This window comes from Erpetoichthys calabaricus, chromosome 5 (genome assembly GCF_900747795.2).
Source record: "Erpetoichthys calabaricus chromosome 5, fErpCal1.3, whole genome shotgun sequence".
Lineage (NCBI taxonomy): Eukaryota > Metazoa > Chordata > Cladistia > Polypteriformes > Polypteridae > Erpetoichthys > Erpetoichthys calabaricus.
In genome coordinates this window covers 191,580,815-191,599,068 of record NC_041398.2, presented here as the reverse complement: position 1 = coordinate 191,599,068, position 18,254 = coordinate 191,580,815, and the positions used below count along the sequence as shown (strand labels likewise).

The window sequence follows — 18,254 nt, the reverse complement described above, 5'->3', positions numbered from 1 at the left end:
AATCATCACCCAGAAAGTGGATAGTAGATCCATCCACCCATTTTCCAACCCGCTGAATCCAAACACAGGGTCACGGGGGTCTGCTGGAGCCAATCCCAGCCAACACAGGGCACAAGGCAGGGAACCAATCCTGGGCAGGGTGCCAATCCACCGTAGGACACACACAAACACACCCACACACCAAGCACACACTAGGGCCAATTTAGAATCACCAGTCCACCTAACCTGCATGTCTTTGGACTGTGGGAGGAAACCAGAGCGCCCAGAGGAAACCCACGCAGACACGGGGAGAACATGCAAACTCCACGCAGGGAGGACCCGGGAAGTGAACCCGGGTCTCCTAACTGCGAGGCAGCAGCACTACCACTGCATCACCGTGCCGCCCTGGATAGTAGATGTCACGTAGTATATGTGTATCAAATTTCAGGTCAATAGGTCAAACGGTTTGTGAGCAACAGGTGATTTAAAATCCTGGACAGACAAATGAACAGCCACGGTAGCATATTATATATAAAGAGTAGTGACAGCAGCAAAACTGGTCAGTCCCACAGTCGCCTGTGTTCTCAGGACACTCATGTCAAACTGTATCATCCAGTAGATATTCACAGAGTCTCCTGGGTCTCTCCAGTAGTGATAATCAGCTGATAGCTCAGTATACCTCTTAACCTCTGTGGCCAGAGCATAAATCCATTGATTCACAATCTGTCAATTGCCCAGAATTCTCTTAAATCTTACGTTTGAGTGTGGTCTTTGTTTTTTACAGTCCATGATTAGCAGAGACATCCAGTTGTTGCTTGAATTCTGCTCAGGCAGGTCATTCACCAAAATTACTTCCTTTCATTCTGTTATCATTGTCATTCTCCATCTGGGCTTTTAAGTCACTCAATTAAACATCAGAGTTGGTAATTGGTAACCACCCATCTTGTAAAGGTCAAGCCCTAGATCAAGCAAAATGACCATGATTCACTGCATGGATGTGAGATGGGGATGTTTGGAAGGCTGACGAACACCACTGTATTCAGACTTTTTTAGAGTGAAACAGGCAATATAAAAATGAACGGGAACACAAAGATTATGAAACAGTCAGTTGATGATTATTACATTTAAAAACAGATATCCCAAACAGCAATAACAAACTTCTGTAATGAAACGCGTTAACTGTATCCTGCATCCTAAGGGTTGATTCACTTAATATTTCCAAGCCCAGCAAGGTATACTAGCCAATCCTCACCACCATCCACAAGGTCCTTCTCATCTGACATGCTTCCTGAGATGCTGCTAAAATGAAAGACCACCTTTTAGCAATTGTCCATCTCTTAATGTTGTCACACCCTTCCTTAATGAGTGGGTGCAACTCTGGCTGATTGTTGGCAAGGCTTGTGCTGTTTCTCAACCTCCCTCCTCTGTAATACTCCAACTGCTAACATGATCCTTTAGATTTAATTGCCATCATTTTATCCAGAAAACCTAAGGATACAGATTCTTCCATCCAGACGCCTCTTTTTGACTTGAAATTTCATTACAAACAAAAGTTCCTCTTATTTGGATTTATACATACAATAATGTTTCACAACATGACTTCGCAGGAATAAAAAAAGCAATGACACACAAACTCAAATCACAAAGCAATTTGATGGTATTGCATTCTCCTTTAAGAAAGATAATTACTGTGAAGAGTTGTTGGGTGCAAACATGTAAAAAAAACTGTTAAAGTCTTCACCTGTCTAACGTGAAGTCTCCTGTCACCCAACTGCTCGGCCTTCTGAGTTTTCTCCAGGTGATACGCCATGACGTTTTCACTTCACTAGTTTCAAATAAATGCTCCTGTTCTGAATTAAAATGAATGGCCTTGTCTAGCTTCTATTCCAGCCACACTCTTTTGAGACATCTTGACAAAAAAAATAATAACACACTGGTTACTGGATTTTTGTTTTCTTTTCACACTTTGGCCTGTTTTTAGTATTTTGGAGTTTGAGTCTTTGCAGATACAGTGGTGTGAAAAACTATTTGCCCCCTTCCTGATTTCTTATTCTTTTGTATGTTTGTCACACAAAATGTTTCTGATTATCAAACACATTTAACCATTAGTCAAATATAACACAAGTAAACACAAAATGCAGTTTGTAAATGGTGGTTTTTATTATTTAGGGAGAAAAAAAAATCCAAACCTACATGGCCCTGTGTGAAAAAGTAATTGCCCCCTGAACCTAATAACTGGTTGGGCCACCCTTAGCAGCAATAACTGCAATCAAGCGTTTGCGATAACTTGCAATGAGTCTTTTACAGCGCTCTGGAGGAATTTTGGCCCACTCATCTTTGCAAAATTGTTGTAATTCAGCTTTATTTGAGGGTTTTCTAGCATGAACCGCCTTTTTAAGGTCATGCCATAGCATCTCAATTGGATTCAGGTCAGGACTTTGACTAGGCCACTCCAAAGTCTTCATTTTGTTTTTCTTCAGCCATTCAGAGGTGGATTTGCTGGTGTGTTTTGGGTCATTGTCCTGTTGCAGCACCCAAGATCGCTTCAGCTTGAGTTGACGAACAGATGGCCGGACATTCTCCTTCAGGATTTTTTGGTAGACAGTAGAATTCATGGTTCCATCTATCACAGCAAGCCTTCCAGGTCCTGAAGCAGCAAAACAACCCCAGACCATCACACTACCACCACCATATTTTACTGTTGGTATGATGTTCTTTTTCTGAAATACTGTGTTCCTTTTACGCCAGATGTAACGGGACATTTGCCTTCCAAAAAGTTCAACTTTTGACTCATCAGTCCACAAGGTATTTTCCCAAAAGTCTTGGCAATCATTGAGATGTTTCTTAGCAAAATTGAGACGAGCCCTAATGTTCTTTTTGCTTAACAGTGGTTTGCGTCTTGGAAATCTGCCATGCAGGCCGTTTTTGCCCAGTCTCTTTCTTATGGTGGAGTCGTGAACACTGACCTTAATTGAGGCAAGTGAGGCCTGCAGTTTTTTAGACGTTGTCCTGGGGTCTTTTGTGACCTCTCGGATGAGTCGTCTCTGCGCTCTTGGGGTAATTTTGGTCGGCCGGCCACTCCTGGGAAGGTTCACCACTGTTCCATGTTTTTGCCATTTGTGGATAATGGCTCTCACTGTGGTTCGCTGGAGTCCCAAAGCTTTAGAAATGGCTTTATAACCTTTACCAGACTGATAGATCTCAATTACTTTTGTTCTCATTTGTTCCTGAATTTCTTTGGATCTTGGCATGATGTCTATCTTTTGAGGTGCTTTTGGTCTACTTCTCTGTGTCAGGAAGCTCCTATTTAAGTAATTTCTTGATTGAAACAGGTGTGGCAGTAATCAGGCCTGGGGGTGGCTACGGAAATTGAACTCAGGTGTGATACACCACAGTTAGGTTATTTTTTAACAAGGGGGCAATTACTTTTTCACACAGGGCCATGTAGGTTTGGATTTTTTTTCTCCCTAAATAATAAAAACCATCATTTAAAAACTGCATTTTGTGTTTACTTGTGTTATATTTGACTAATGGTTAAATGTGTTTGATGATCAGAAACATTTTGTGTGACAAACATGCAAAAGAATAAGAAATCAGGAAGGGGGCAAATAGTTTTTCACACCACTGTAGCATGACAGACAAGACAGACCTGAACTGCAATCAAACTTAGCATCAAAAGAAAGTAAGGGAGGACTTCTCTCTGGAATAGTTATGGTGGAGTACTATGGAATGCATTTCTCTGTCTCTCCATTGGATACGTCATTATCAGCCAAGTTTTGATTCTCATACAGTTTTGTAAAACTGCTGCCAAAGTTCATTTTCCAGGTGATTTTGCAATTGTGACATGCAATGCTCACTAAAACACTAAAAAGAGTTTTGTTTTCAAGTTTTAAGGGTTTCTTTGTGGGTGGAAAACAAGGAGTAGTGCCCCCTAATGCCTGGTTCACATTTCCTATGTTTTGCTGCACAATGCATTTAATCAGTCGTACACCAGTAACATCAATTCTGTTTATACCTCTCATTCACATCACCACAGGCAGTGCAGTGTGTTTATTAAAAATGTGACATGCTGCATATTTTCTACACAAAGACGGAGTAAAATGCACTATCATGCACATTACTGTGTTTTTTCCCCCGAGGAAAATCTCACAGCATGGGAAACCGCCCATCCCCTGCCATTACGGACCAAATGCCCTTTCCTGTTTCTTGATTCCTTCAAAAGAGGTTGAGGATATTCACACTGCAAGCGCTGTTTTTCTGTCTCCTGTAATGAAAGCACAAAACAACAGTAAACGGCTGGGGACACCACCCAGCGACCTTGTATAGTTGGAAGAAAAACAAACATATTTTCAGATGTGAGGCCACAATAGAAATTAATTAAACATGGCAGTGGTCTTGTTTAACTCTTTTAAGGCTAAGTATTTTTTTTTTCCTTTTGTCCTGGGGCTGAATATTTTTTTAAAAACTCAGTTGTCTAAAAAGCACACAAAGCAATGATTTCACACATAAATCAACATAAAATATTTATAACAAATGTCACTCTATTTTATGTTCCCTGAGCCTCTACTGTATGTAAATTCACATACTTGTTACATACCTGTTTGTCTCATCACTCATAATCTGAAAGGCACTTTCTGGAAAATAACTGCTTGTAGTAGTCGAGTGGCTAGTGCTGTAGTGCTCACTAGCATGCTGTGTCGTTTGATGAAGTCCAGTAGCTAGCTTGCCTCCCACGGATATATGTCTGTGTAGTCCTCCCAGGGCAGATGTTGGTGTAGATGCATCAGCTACACAAGTGTGTTCAGAACTACAATCAGCTGGGAACCGATCATCTGGGTAACCATCTCTCATTTTCAATTTTAAGATCATTTGCATCATAATCAGACTTCAATAAGTGTCTCTGTAGTCTTCCCAGGCAAACGTTGACTTAGGTGTGTTGCACGGTTAGGCGGGGACCGATCAGCTGATGCAGGTATCTGACTTTCATTTTCAATCTCCACATCACTTGCATCAAAATCAGAGTTCGATAAGTCAGAGTCTGATTCAGCAATAATATGAAAAAATAAATAAATAATACACACAGAGTATTTTGCTTTGTGTATTTGCTTTGCTCTCTCGTCCAATGTCGATGCCATTCTAGATATTGTTTATGCTACTCACGCACATGCTGAGATTTGATATCAAGTCAATGAGTCTAACAGTCCTCCTAGCAAAGAGGGTCTACCTATAACGTAACGGTGAGTTTTATTGACATTTACAGATTTTATCACACTCTGCCCCTGAATATCGACACATTTGCCCTCAACCCCTTGTGTCGAGAAAAGTCGACATCCGCCCTAAAAGAGTTAAAGCATTCTAGACAGGAAGGGGAGGTCAACAGAAGTGACATTAGCGATGGAATGGCACTTAATCTTCTGTCCTACAGAGGGTGGAAGAAGGTAGGCATTAGACAACAGTGCCAGCTCCTGGATCGGCAGGTAATTACCTTCACCAGAGCCCTTAAGCTGACACTCATGCACGCAAGTGACACTCCGATACATCTTTAGGATTGCAGGTGTGAAGATCTTTATATACTGTATAATACACTACCGTGGCTGTTCGTTTGTCTGTCCAGGATTTTAAATTACCTGTAGCTCACAAACCGTTGGAGCTATTGCCCTGAAATTTGGTACACATATACTACGTGACGTCTACTATCCACTTTCGGGTGATGATTGACCTCCAAGGTTATTCCTCTTTTTATTTTTAGTTTATTTTATTGTAGAATCAACTCTCGGCAGCGACCATGTGGTTCATGTGTACGGGCGCCATTCTCATCCCTATCACCTTCGCCATCACTTTCCCTACCTCTTCATATCATAAATCATTCTTGAAGCAGATTGAAGACTTAAGTGCCAGCTTAAGTGAAAAATTACAGAAAACATACTAAGTAATTGTAACACAAACACTGGCTTAATCAGATTTAATGCAAAATGATGCTGACGAAAGAAGAGAAGAAGCAGGACGCTAGGGTGGAGAAAAGAAGAGCTTCTCAGGAAGCAGCAAGCGCATCAACCTCTGAGCAAGCAAATGCTAAACATACAGAGAAAGAGGATGAAAACTATGAGTGCTCAAGTCAATTGTATTCACTGCATGCTATCATGCAGTGCACCGTTACTCTTTGTTATCATAATTGGTAAACTGGGGATGTCACAACAAGAACACCTGACAGAAAATGATTTAAATACAATATGATTGGCAGATGCATGCAGAATTAATGCATGAAATGCTTCCAGACAGGACAAAATATCTTTGTTGTGTCATGGACATGAATTTCACTGGAGGTGAAACACAATTTGTTGGGCAAATGTTTTCTACAAAGAGAAACACAAAGGTTTGCTGCAAATTCTGTTTCACATGAATGATTTTGCTCAACATTATTGGTCACAATCGAAAGACATTGTGGCTGGCACAACCTACACAGGGTCCTTTCTCAGTGAGGACGATCACCATAACTTAGTTAACCAGTTATCAACCAAATGTTTGGACTAAAGTGCACACAATAACCCACTTCTTCCTTTATAAACCATTGTTGCCACTTCTGCCTTACTCTCAGCTAAGCCTGGGACCAGCTTCTGCTCACTGCAGTACAACCTCTATTGCCAAGGGTGTGGTCTGCAATATTAGCTTGAGCACTCTATAATTTCAAGGAGAAACCTAAAGCTGGAAGTCAGCAGCAGAATACAGTCTGTAACACAGCTGGGCCAGAAAGGTTATTGTCCCTAGCCTGTACATGATTACCTGATGATTTGCTGAGTGGTGTTTCTTCTTCTGGGAAGTGTGGCCAGCCTGTCTGGAAATATGAAACCTTACCCATGAGTTGTACTCTACATCTAAAAGTCTGCTGTCACCAGGCCATGGAACGTCTGCAGAGATGGTCTGAGATCAAAATCAGACTCTGGACTGCACAGACTGATCCACCACAATCAATGAGATACCAACCATCCTTGCATTCCTTTCAGTAGACGTACACATAATATTCCCATCTGATTTGTAAGTAAAGTAGTACAGCATGCTAACTAACTAGCTAAAGGCTGTGTTGAAGTTGCTGCCACCAATTCGCTGATCTTCATGCCATTCACCATCTATGTCATGCTGCTGTTCTGAGTTTGCACTTTGCTGAAACTTTAATAAAAAATTATTTAGAACAACAGAACAGTTTTGACAAGAACAGCCTATTCAACCCCACAAGCTTGCCAATCCTATCACCTGAATTCACCAAAATAACATCAAGTTGAGATTTGAATGTCTCTAATGCCATACTGTTCACCACACTACTTGGTAATTTATTCCATGTGTCTATAATTCTTTCTTGAGCTTCTCTAGAAGCTAAATTTCCCCTTGGGATAAAAAAGTCATATCTATCTATTTGTATATCTGTCTATCTAAAGTTCTGAAATTGTCTGAAAAACAGGAACAAAGTCTGAGAAAGAATTGTCAGAATCTGTTAACCAGAACCAAAATGCTAAAACCATGAACTGAGTGGAGTAATGGAACACTATGAGTCATTAGCCTTAAAGCTTTCAACATTATAAGCACAATGACTGAGACTTTTTTGAAGTCTAAATCCACCATCTTGGACAATCTTTGTGCTACACAAAGTTATAAAGCGGAGCATCATAACATGGCATACACTGCCTATTAGAAACCTAGTAACAAAATACTGACGCTACAAAATAGCAACATGACACACTTAAACAGGAAGAAAATATTTATAATTATCCTTATAAATTATTAATACAAAACACATAGGTCAGGTCAGGTCAGATTGGGCAGCATGCACTGGTACAGCACGTTGCTGCACCCACCACACGACAAAACAGCTCCGGAAATGACCCGCTATCTGCTGCAGCCAAGTATTACTGGCATGTCCCCTTGGCCTGGGAGCCAGATCATCCTTGGGGAATCGCGCCACATGGCCACAGTGCCGTAATTGACTCTCCCTTACAATGCAGGTAATGTGCCTCATTCGGGACTCCATGAGCAACCACTCATTCAACACAAACTCAAACCAGCAGTACCCAAAGATTCCCCGAAGAGATACAGTACCAAAGAAGTCTAGTCTTCATTTCAGGTCACTGGATAGTGTCCATGTCTCACAGCCATATAGCAAGACAGGAAGCACCGGACTCTAAAGACATGGACCTTCATTCTTTTGCATAGATATCAGGAACACCACACACCCCTTTCCAGTGACCTCACAACCCCCCATGCTCTCCCAATCCATCTACTGACTTCATAGGAAGATTCACCAGAAACATGAATGTCACTGCAAGGTAAGTAAACCTCTCAACTAGGTTTACACTCTCTTCGCAGACAGACACAAGAGGTGATTAAAGGCCTGGATCTTGATTTTTATCCAGGACATTCACAAGCCCAGACACTCAGACTCCTCACTCAGTCTACTGAGAGCCCCAATCAGAGCCTTCATTGACTCTGCAAAGATCACAGCATCATCGGCACAGTCAGGATCAGTGAATCTTTATTCACCAACAGATGCCCTACAGCCGCTGGACCCCACAACCTTGCCCAACACCCAGTCCATGCAAGCACTGAACAGAGTAGTAGCAGAACACACATGTGACAAACCCAAGAATCAACTGGGAAAAAACACAGAGGTTCTACCTCCACTCTCTACAGGCCTGCCATGACATCCAGCAACCTTGAGGGAACGCCGCAAAGTCTCAGGATTTCCAAAGGGTACAGTAGAAACATTCCTTGAGCTGCAAAGTCTCAAGTGTTTCATAACAGGAGAATGGAAAAAATATTTGGCCATAAAAAATCCTAACAAGGTGTCCCAACATCTGGGGCATGAACTGTACATAAGATGACTAACAGCAGGAACAGTGCCCAGGTCAAACAGTAGGACCTCCCAAGAGCTACCATCTCCACTCTCTTGCCTCTTTTCTGTTGTTGTCTTATATATTATAGATCAAAAAAAATATTCATAGTACTAAAGTTCATCCACTTTCTTTTCTGCATCATGTAACAGATATGGCTGTGAGCTATGCACATACTCCTTATCTTACACTCTCACAGCCCAGTTCTCGAAAAGCAGTTTCTCTCCCACACGACTGCTAACCGTATTTTCTCCTTGACTGAATGGCTGACTCACTCTCCCTTTTGACCACCACACCCACTTTCTGTACAGCTGGTTGCTGTTAGTCATCATTTATATTTAAAACATAGACAGAACACACTGGGGGGTGGATGTATTCCAGTCCTTATTTCCTTGAAGTTTGTATTATAAATTTAGCAGCCTGAGTCTGTCTATGCATCTTTAGATAGATAGATAGATAGATAGATAGATAGATAGATAGATAGATAGATAGATAGATAGATAGATAGATAGATAGATAGATAGATAGATAGATAGATAGATAGATAGATAGATAGATAGATAGATAGATAGATAGATAGATAGATAGATAGATAGATAGATAGATTAGGTAAAGAAGACCTTAAGAACCATTTTCCTAATAATTCAGCCAAGCACATCCCATCAACTTTTACAAATCATATTTTATTTGTCACATACAATTACAGAGTACAATATGTAGTGAAATGCTTAGTTGCTGAACTCCAAGATTGTAAAACAACAATAAATAGTAAATACTAAAGTCTATGTACAATTTTCATATTATATTAATAATGTAAAAATATCCACCTTAATAAAAGGACAAGAGTCTGTGTACCTGTGTGTCTGTCTGGTTGCTATGTCACTGTCATTTCAACAGATGGTACATCACAAAGATTTGTTGTTCTCAAATGCATTACATTTGTTATTCCAAATGCAGTAATGCATTTTATTAGTACAAATGTTTGAGATGCTGTTGGAATGGGAAATGCAATCTATTTTATTATTACATGCATTACAAAATGCATTCCAATAGATGGTGCATTGTAAACGATATTGCTGAGGTCTGCATTGATTACTACACAGCTAGTATAATAAATAATAAAATAGGAGAATTAACAATAAGGCATCATGTACCTCTAGGCCAGTGGTTCTCAAACTGTGGGGCGGGCCCTCCTAGGGAGGCGCGAAGTAACAAAAAGGGGGGCGCGAAGATGTGAAAAAATGAAAACAAGAATCGAAAATATGCAAAATACATCCTTGGAAACCAAAACAAATTAACTTAAAACTACTACATTCTGATACTAGAACAATAAATATAGAGTTAGATAAATGTCGATAAAAGTTAAGTAGGTATAATGAAATATGCATCTATGATATATCATTAATTAAAAAGGAACAAATTGGTATTAGTGGGCTCCATTCAAAAAAATGTTAAGGGGGTGCGATTAAAACTGTTATGAAAACTCGGGTCGCAAATACTTATAGGTTGAGAAACGCTGCTCTAGGCACTGTTCTCAAAAGTGTTTCATATATGTAAAGTATATGCATACAGTAATTCTAGATGTGTTTTTGTTCCTGATTGAAGAAGTGATTGTAAAGGAACAACTGGCATCCACTCCACATATACCCTTCACAATTTTAAACATTTCAGTCAAAATCTCCACTTAACCTCTAGTTATTTTGAATAAATTCATTGTTTTAGGTCTCTTCTCTTATCTAGCAGTCTTGGAATTAGGCCTTCAACTCTTCTTTGAATTTTCACTTTTACTTTTGTATTCTTATAATGCGGAGACCAGACCAGCACATAGCATTCCAGATATGACCTCACAAGGGCTTTATAAGGTTGTTATTGTGACATGTAAGGAGTGCAGGGAAATTCTTACTTGCATGTGGTAAACAACAAGCACCAGTCTTTGACAGCACGATAAATACCTCACACATCACGTGGATAGTTGACTTGTAATTGATACAGTGGTCAATTTAAAGTTACCCATGTGTGTCTTTGGGGTGCTTAGAGAAACACCCATGCAGATAATGAAAAAACAAGAAAAACTTTTTTTAGACTGAGTAGATTTTTTTTAAATTTTAGGTATAGCATTCTAATTACAATTTGTGTACTTTATTCATTGTGAGAGAGTGTCTATGGAAATAGTTCTAAACAACACAAGGTCACATGTTGAAATCCACCTTGAATCAAGGTTAAACTCGAAACAAGCTAATGAACCAACTTAGTATCCACCCTGTGTGTTTGGAAAATTAGAGGCAGCAACATTGGAAATAAGTCTTCATACTATATATTGTATTTGAAATATTTGTTAATGAATAGCATTTTTACACTTTCTCTAACTAATAAGAATTTCTCGGTTGGTGCTGTAGACTTTACATCTGTCAGTGCTCCCTGAGTTGTGGAGTGCCACAGGGTGGGGTTCTCAGTCCCGTATCGTTTTGCTTATACATCCTTCCTTTGTCTCAGGTTATAAACTCTTTTCATATTACCATTATGCAGATGATATATAGATTTATATCTCATTTTTAAACCCAATCAAATTGAAAACATGTCTATTTTTGTTGACTGCTTGCCAAAGATAAATAATTGGCTTTGTAACAGCTACTTGCAGGCGAACTCAGGAAAGACTGAGGCTCTACCTCGCCTTCACTCTGAGATTAGTCTCAAGATGGCTCCTGTCTTTCCAATTGCCTAATCAAATTTACGTAATCTGGGGGTTGTTTTCGTCAGTCGTTAAGACTAGATTCACACGTAGGGTCTTGTTAGCAACTCCTGTTTCTTTTATTTAAGAATCCTTTCTAAATTGAGGACTGTAGTCTCAGGCCGAGAATTGGAGATTCTTGTACATGCTTTTATCTTCTCACGTCTTGACTGCTGTAATGCCCTGTACACTGGTCTGAATAAATCCTCCCTTTGTCAGCTACAGTTAGTTCAAAATGCAGCTGCTAGGCCTTTAATTCGATCTAGTCAGAGGGCGCATATTACTCCCATCTTGTATGCTTTGCACTGGCTTCCAGTTTATTTTAGAATTCTTTTTAAAATTTTGGTGCTTACTTATAGAGCTCTCTGCAGACAAGCCCCTGAGTATATCATTGGCCTGTCGGGCGCTTAGGTGTGGGAAACAGGGCCTCTTAGACATCCCTGGTACCCGGCTCAAGCTAAGTGTGTTTCAGTCTGTTGCGTCAAGGCTCTGGAATGGTCTTCTGCTAGCACTGTGCACGACTGAGTCAGTTGATTCTTTTAGCAAGCAACGTAAGACATTATTATTTAAACAGGCCTTTGAACACAGCTGAATAGTTTCTGCTTGGACCTTTGGTTTATTCTTAGTTTTGTTCGTGCTATTCTATTTTAAGGGCAGCACGGTGTTGCAGTGGTAGCGCTGCTGCCTGGCAGTAAGGAGACCTGGGTTCGCTTCCTCCCTCAGTGGAGTTTGCATATTCTCCCCGTGTCTGTGTGGGTTTCCTCCGGGTGCTCTGGTTTCCTCCCACAGTCCAAAGACATGCAGGTTAGGTGCATTGGCGATCCTAAATTGCCCCTAGTGTGTGCTTGGTGTGTGGGGGTGTGTGTTTATGTTTCCTGCGGTGGGCTGGTGCCCTGCCTGGGGATTTGTTCCTGCCTTGCACCCTGTGTTGGCTGGGATTGGCTCCAGCAGACCCCCATGACCCTGAGTTAGGATATAGCGGGCTGGAAAATGACTGGCTATTCTATTTTATTGCTTCTCTTTATTTTTTCTTGTTTTGCTATATTTGGTTTGCACTTTTATGTGTTTTATTGTTGTACAGCACTTTATGATATCATCTCTGTGAAAAGCGTTTTATAAATTAATTTTACTTACTTACTTACTTAATTTTTTTTATTGATAGGATATATTTGATGCAAAATTTTGACTGTAAATTGTCTGCTGCTCAGTTTGTGAAAAAGGAATAATTCTTTGGTAGAGAAATTACACTTTTTACTCTCTGAATTATACAGTACTTCCTGCCCTTACCACCTGTCAAAAATAATGTGAAAAACAGAATAAAATACTGGCTGAAGAGTAATTAGTTGTGACTGCAGCAACTCCTTTGGGGTCTCCCAGGTGCACCCTGACTGGCAAAGCTCCTTTATCCTTTGAGCTTTATGAAAATAACATTCTGATAGATAGATAGATAGATAGATAGATAGATAGATAGATAGATAGATAGATAGATAGATAGATAGATAGATAGATAGATAGATAGATAGATAGATAGATAGATAGATAGATAGATAGATAGATAGATAGATAGATAGATAGACAGATAGATAGAACTTTACTTATCCCAACATGAAATGTAGCTTTTACAGAATTTCAAGAACTATAGAAATGATACAACAAACAACAACCACCACCTTCCTCACACACACATATATACACACACAGAAGAATTACAAAAAAGAAGGACAAAACTTAATATTTCACGCTATCTTTTTAGTTGGCTTATCTCTATCATTATCTGAACTTGGTATTTGCAAGATGATGGACCATAACCTCCATCTGCATGGAGAACTAATGTTAGTTCTTATGAAAATATTTTTAATTCCGTCTTTTGAGCAACACCTTTCGTCTGTTGTAAGAGATATGGATAAAGCATAGACATAACAGAATGAATGGACATAATGAAGCAAGTTACACGTGTCAATTTTAATAACAATTTGAATATAATGAAAGCATTGTTTTATTTTTCTTACTAGTTACACTTTACTTTTGCAGGTGCTGCTGTGGTCGTCTTATAGGTCAACATGTCGGACTGCCTCCTAGCATCTCAACAAGTCAGAATGAGAAAGGTGAAGCAAGACTTACCAAAAATGACAATCAGTCGGAGAAGTGGTCAATTAGCAAACATACTCAACTCAGCCCCACTGATGCCTTTGGGACCATCGAGTTTCAAGGAGGGGGACACTCCAACAAAGCTATGGTATGTTGAGCAGTCATGAGTTTCTTTATTTTCTTTTGGTTGTTTTGTCCTTTTCTGACATGAATGCTATGAAGATTTTAACCATCGGAAAGTAGATGGGGTGCCAATCTATTGCAGGATATGGTCTCACTCGCACATGCAAAATTAATGCAGAGCCATTGGGAAGAAAACTGGAGTACTCAAGAAACAGTTCAACTTGCACAGGAAGCACATGGATATTCCTCCACATTGTCCACCTGCCACAGCCAGGAGATCAGTCCAGCTTGTTAGAGCTGTGAGGCAGCAGAGTTTAGTTTTAGTTTAGTTTTATTTATTTATATAGCACATTTAAAACAACTGGAAGTTGACCAAAGTGCTTTACATAGAATAAAAGTTAATAGTAAGAAATAAAAGCCAGGAATTATTAAAAAGAAAAACAGAAAAGAAAACATTATACTGTACATACATGAACACACATATACCAACACACAAAGATAAATAGCTTATATAAAATTATGTAAAATAAAAAACATACATTAGATGAACACAGTATAAAGAATACAAATAGAAAGATTTAAACACTCAAACTCATAAGCTAAAAAGCAAGTGAATACAAGTGCTTTTTTAGCAGAAGCTTAAAACTATAAAGTGATTAGCCAACCTTATTACGAGGGGCAACCCGTTCCACAATTTAGGATCAGCTACCGCAAAGGCACGATCGCCCCTCAGCTTTAACCGTGTGTGTGGGACAGTAAGCAATAGCTGATCTGAAGACCTCAGCTACAAGGCTGGCGAATACGGAATAGGAAGATCAGCTAAGTATGGTGGAGCTTAAAAATGAACACTAAAATCTTAAAACTCACCTTGTAAACAACAGGGAGCCAATGAATAGAGGGCAACACCAGAATGATGTGATCTGTTTTTTTTTGCTGCTGGTCAAAACTCTAGCAGCCCCATTTTGCGCTATTTGCAGGCAAGACAGTGTTGTACGGGATAGATAGATAGATAGATAGATAGATAGATAGATAGATAGATAGATAGATAGATAGATAGATAGATAGATAGATAGATAGATAGATAGATAGATAGATAGATAGATACTTTATTAATCCCAATGATACCCCGACATACAGGGCATTACAATAATCCAAAGGAGACATGACAAAAGCACGAATGATCTTTTGTAGGTCATTAAATGACAAAAACGGTTTGACTTTATTGATCACCCTGAGGTAGAAAAAAACTACTCTTTAGCACAGCATTGATCTGTTTGTCAAATTTAAAATCTGAATCCAAGATGACCCCGAGATTTTTAGCACATGGCTTTAAGTAACGGGCAAGTGGACCCAACGAGCTAGCAATGCTTTGGGTAACAGTGGGTAGGCCAAATAGAATGACTTCAGTTTTTTGACTCATTTAACTGCAGGAAGTTAAGTGCCATCCAGTGTTTTATATCATCTAAGCAGTTAAAAAGCTTTGTCACCGACTCCAATTCACCTGATTGCAATGGAAAGTAATTTTGAGTATCATCAGCGTAACAATGAAATGCGATGTTATATATGTTGAGTAAAGAGCAGAATGGTAACATATATAAAGAGAAGAGGACCAGACCTTAAACAGACCCCTGGGGTACCCAACAGAAGCAGTAGGAGCTGTTAAACTACCAACATGTACAGAAAACGTCCTGCCTTTGAGGTAATCCACAAACCACTTAAGATCAGTACCCCAAATACCAACCGACCACTCAAGCCTGTTAATCAGAATGTCATGACCGAATCAGTTGCCAGCAGTAGATTGTTTGTAACTCTTAGCAACGCCGATTCTGTGCTGTGAAATGTTCTGAATCCTGACTGAAACTTATCAAGAATATTGTTGTGCTCCACACAACCCACAACTTTCTCTGAACACCCCTTTAAATAATCGAGCAGGCATAAAATCAAGAGGACAAAAAGACAGCTTGAAATAAGTTACAATTTTAGTCAGGTCCAAGAAAGAGACTGGCTGAAACGGATGTACAGCGGAGTAAATGATGCCCACCGACAGATCCTGAGTAACAGATACAATGCTAAGCATTGTGCCAGCATACCGCCTAGCTACCAAGACATCCCATTGAGTCTAACATTTCTTAAAAAATGTTAATCTGCCCTGAAAAAGGATGTAAAAAATTGCAATAAAATAACAGGAGGGGCAAAACAGTGCTGCAGTGGCTAGAACGTCTTCTTCACAGCTCCAGATACCCTGGTTCGATTCAAAGTCTGGTCATTGTCTACATTTACTTACCAGATTTTCATTTTATCTGTTCAAGGGTATTAAAGAATCATCTCAAAAATGTGGATCTTAAGTTAATCTTAGCATGGTCCTGGTTGAGGCAAAATGCCATGCAATAGGGTGGTATAGGGTGGCATCACACCCAAGGATGCAGAGATGCTGCAAGGCCCCACACAGAAGAAGCGTAAGTCTGAACAACAACAATTGCAGTAGAAATCTGCACTTGGAGGCCTTGGATTTTCTGCTCCATCTTGATGGTGTCCTATCTGAAGAGCATTTTTGGTTATTTCTGATGATGCATATTCATTTCTTGCATAATATTTCTCTTTAGAGTAAATATATGTTGAGCAAAAAATCATAAATAAGTACTGTGTATTTATAAAACTTTGTAAAACATGTAATTATGCAGTTGGAGCCACATCTAATAAAGCAGATAGAAGGAGAAGCATTCAGATGTTTATATGCTGTAATGTATTCACCGAGATGACATAACTTGTGTACGTGGTCCAACTCATTTGTATATTGTTGTTTTTTTTACTTTATAGTATGTACGTGTTTCTTATGACACAAAGCCTGACCTTCTTCTGCACTTGATGACAAAAGAGTGGCAGCTGGATCTTCCCAAACTTTTGATTTCTGTTCATGGTGGTCTCCAGAACTTTGAACTTCAGCCAAAGCTCAAGCAAGTGTTTGGCAAGGGTCTAATAAAAGCTGCCATGACAACTGGGGCATGGATCTTCACTGGAGGAGTTAATACAGGTAAGAATACAACCAGCTATCAATACTAGATGTTATGACATTATAAAGAACAACACAAGTGTAGAATATAAAGACTATTCTACAACTTAACCAATGCTAGCCCATGTCCAAAATAATAATAAATTTTGGTAAAAATTGCCATTAATTTAAATGTTATTTTTTTGTATCCATCCATCCATTATCCAACCCGCTACATCCTATCTACAGGGTCACGGGGGTCTACTGGAGCCAATCCCAGCCAACATAGGGCACAAGGCTGGAAACAAACCCCGGGCAGGGTGCCAGCCCACCGCAGTTATTTTTTGTATTGATTTTCTAAAACATATTACAATGAGTAAGTCACAGTTAAGTAAATGAAATATTCAATCACTACTACATCCCATACAGGACATTTATGCTTTGAATCATATCAGTCTCAACAGGCTTCCTTTACCCAAATCAGTAAACTATGTAAACATTTAAACCAATGTACAATAATCCCTCATATGCACTAAGACACCCTTAAGGTTAAACAGAATCTAAGCTTCTTTATTTTAGCACCTGATTAATATATTGTTGCCAAATTATGGAAAAACTTTGGACCATGCCTTTCTGTTTGAAATTTCGGTATAATAAGACATCCTTTTCCAAGTGAGTTATGGAAGGTGGGTTAGGATTCTTCCAGATGAATAAAATAAGACAAGCAACAAACAAGATATGACAACAGATTTTTCACAGCAGAACGCTCTTCCAGTTTGAATTGGGATTGTCTGGAAAGTACCACATAGGCAAGTAATTTTACACCACTGTTTATGCAACCCTCATTGTATCTCTGCATTGAAAATCAATTTGAATAATAGCACCGACTCAGTATGGAAGAAAACAAGGTGATGAGGTATATCTAATTCTGTACAAAAAATAGAAAAATGATAGCAAGGTGGTGGACTTGTGCATTAAGAGTGGCTGTTGCCAGATGATATAGCATAGTTGCTTCAAATTTACTGATGGATATGTCACACTTTGAGTGCATATTTGTCCAAGACAGTCTTGCAGATAAACACTGTCATTCTGGAATTTTCAAACCATTGCTTTGTATTATTGCACCTTTCAAATTTTGTTACCTCCAATTTCATCTCTCATGTTAACTTATGGTTTCTACATATAGACACAGAAGTGATAACTGCACTCAAACTGCAATTTTTAACTTTGGATTTTTGGGTGTGGCGAAAGTGCTGCAATCAAGGGCTCAGCATTAGCTGCAGCATCCCCTCCATGAACCCCAACAGGGCTGCACCAAACTCCAGCTCCCATGGAGCTCTACGGGAGTCCAAGGCACCACTGCAACCCAGGGGGGCTGCCACCTGGCACTCTGGGAGAGGAAATGCATTGGATACGCTCTCACCCCTGGTCCTTCCAGCATAGAGGCGCTAGCTGTACGCCACAATAT

The 18,254-nt window shown here is 39.6% G+C and overlaps 1 protein-coding gene across 3 annotated transcripts in view; it reads left to right on the top strand.

Annotated features, from left to right (window-relative positions):
- trpm3 (transient receptor potential cation channel, subfamily M, member 3) overlaps window positions 1–18,254 on the top strand; it is a 971,875-nt gene that overhangs the window by 726,752 nt on the left and 226,869 nt on the right. For all 3 annotated transcript variants that reach the window (XM_051927388.1, XM_051927386.1, XM_051927387.1), the window contains exons 3-4: window positions 13,618–13,822; window positions 16,615–16,828. In XM_051927388.1, the coding sequence (XP_051783348.1) occupies window positions 13,618–13,822; window positions 16,615–16,828 (419 nt within the window). The remainder of the gene's footprint in view (window positions 1–13,617; window positions 13,823–16,614; window positions 16,829–18,254) is intronic.